Source organism: Apaloderma vittatum, unplaced genomic scaffold (assembly GCF_000703405.1).
Source record: "Apaloderma vittatum isolate BGI_N311 unplaced genomic scaffold, ASM70340v1 scaffold16232, whole genome shotgun sequence".
Taxonomy (NCBI): Eukaryota; Metazoa; Chordata; class Aves; order Trogoniformes; family Trogonidae; genus Apaloderma; species Apaloderma vittatum.
Window position 1 is genome coordinate 3,483 of NW_009705385.1, and position 1,809 is coordinate 5,291.

The 1,809-nt window shown below is 52.4% G+C and overlaps 1 protein-coding gene across 1 annotated transcript in view; it reads left to right on the forward strand.

The window, feature by feature from the left end:
• LOC104270886 (scavenger receptor cysteine-rich domain-containing group B protein-like) overlaps window positions 1–245 on the forward strand; it is a gene marked incomplete at both ends in the record, with an annotated part of 2,963 nt that extends 2,718 nt beyond the window's left edge. Inside the window, one exon of the mRNA XM_009865387.1 lies at window positions 9–245. Within this exon, the coding sequence (XP_009863689.1) occupies window positions 9–245 (237 nt within the window). The remainder of the gene's footprint in view (window positions 1–8) is intronic.
• Window positions 246–1,809: the final 1,564 nt, after the last annotated feature.

Below are 1,809 nucleotides of genomic sequence, written 5' to 3' on the forward strand. Positions count from 1 at the left end.
GAACTGGGGCACCGTCTGCGACGACGACTGGGGCCTGAGCGACGCCAGTGTGGTCTGCAAGCAGGCGGGCTGCGGCCCGGCCCTGGATTACAAGAGCAACGCCTACTTCGGCTACGGCACAGGGCACATCCTCCTGGACAACGTCAACTGCGACGGCAGCGAGCCCTTCCTCTCCGCCTGCTACAGCCTGGGCTGGGGCATCCATAACTGCGGCCACCACGAGGATGCTGGGGTCGTCTGCACAGGTAGAGTATAGAATCATAGAATCATATAGAATCGTAGAATCATAAAATAATAGAATCATAGAATAACAGAATCATAGAATCATAGAACCATAGAATTGTAGAATCATAGAACTGTAGAATCCTAGAATCCTAAAATCATAGAATCCTACAATCACACAATCACAGAATTGTAGAATCATCGAATCATTGAATCACAGAATCCAAGAATCACAGAATTGTAGAATCATAGAATCATAGAATCGTACATCTCATACACACATGCCCTAACCCTAACCCTAACCCTAGAATCATAGAATCATAGAACCATTAAGGTTGGAAAAGGCCTCTAAGATCATCAAGTCCAACCATCTACCCAACACTACCATGACCACTAAACTATGTCTCAAAGTGCTGCACCTACACATTTTTTAACACCTCCAGGGACGGTGACTCCGCCACTGCCCTGGACAGCCCGTTCCAGTGCCTCACCACTCTTTCAGTAAAGAAATTTTTTCCTAATGTCCAATCTAAACCTCCTCTGGTGCAACGTGAGGCCATTTCCTCTTGTCTTATCATTAGTAACCTGGAAGAAGAGACCAACACCCACCTCACTACAACCTCCCGCCAAGGAGTTGTACGGAGTACTGAGGTCTCCCCTCAGCCTCGTCTTCTCCAAGCTGAGCAATCCCAGCTCCCTCAACTGCTCTTCATAAGACATCGCCTGTGGAGTTTGTCCCCTGAGGTGGGGGACAGATCCAAGGGGAAACGGCCTCAGAGAGATGCTGACGTGCCCAAGGCTGGGCCAGGGTCCTGGGCTCTGTGCTGCACGATCGTCCCTTCTCCTCACCCGGTGTCCTGGTCTCCGGAGCAGGCTGGCTCCGGTAGAGGTCCCCGACATTTCCGCGCCCCGCACAACCGGGAGGAGCTGGGCGCTGGTGGGACGCCGTTTTTTATGCCATTCACTGCTGATTACCCTTTCTAATGTTAATAATCCCCCTGAACCCCCTAATTACGGTGGCTAATGGCGCAGCAGTAAGTGCCAGCGCTTCCTCTTTCTTGCTGTTAACGAACAAAGGGGCTGATGGGAGAGAAAAAGGCTCTCAGGCTGGTCCTTTCATGGAGTCACAGAATCCTTTTGGTTGGAAAAGACCATCGAGTCCAACTGATAACCCGGCACTGCCAGGCCCAGCACTAACCCGTGGCCCTGAGCACCTCATCTCCACGGCTTGTAAATCCCTCCACCTCTGCCCTTGGGCAGCCTGTGCCAGGGCTTGACAGCCCTTTGGGTGAAGAAATTCTTCCTAATGTCCAACCTAAACCTCCCCTGGTGCAACCTGAGGCCGTTTCCTCTTGTTACATGGGAGAAGAGACCAACCTCTCCTCGCTCCCCCCTCCTGTTGGGGAGCTGGAGAGAGCGAGAAGGTCTCCCCTCAGCCTCCTCTGCTCCAGGTTAAACGAGCCCAGTCACCAAGTTCATGGCTTTGCAGCTTCCCCCTACATGTCACCTCTGTCCCTTTGTGTCCCTACAGGGCTGGACACATCCACCATCACGTCCTTCACCACCTCAGTGGCCCTGGACTCTGAA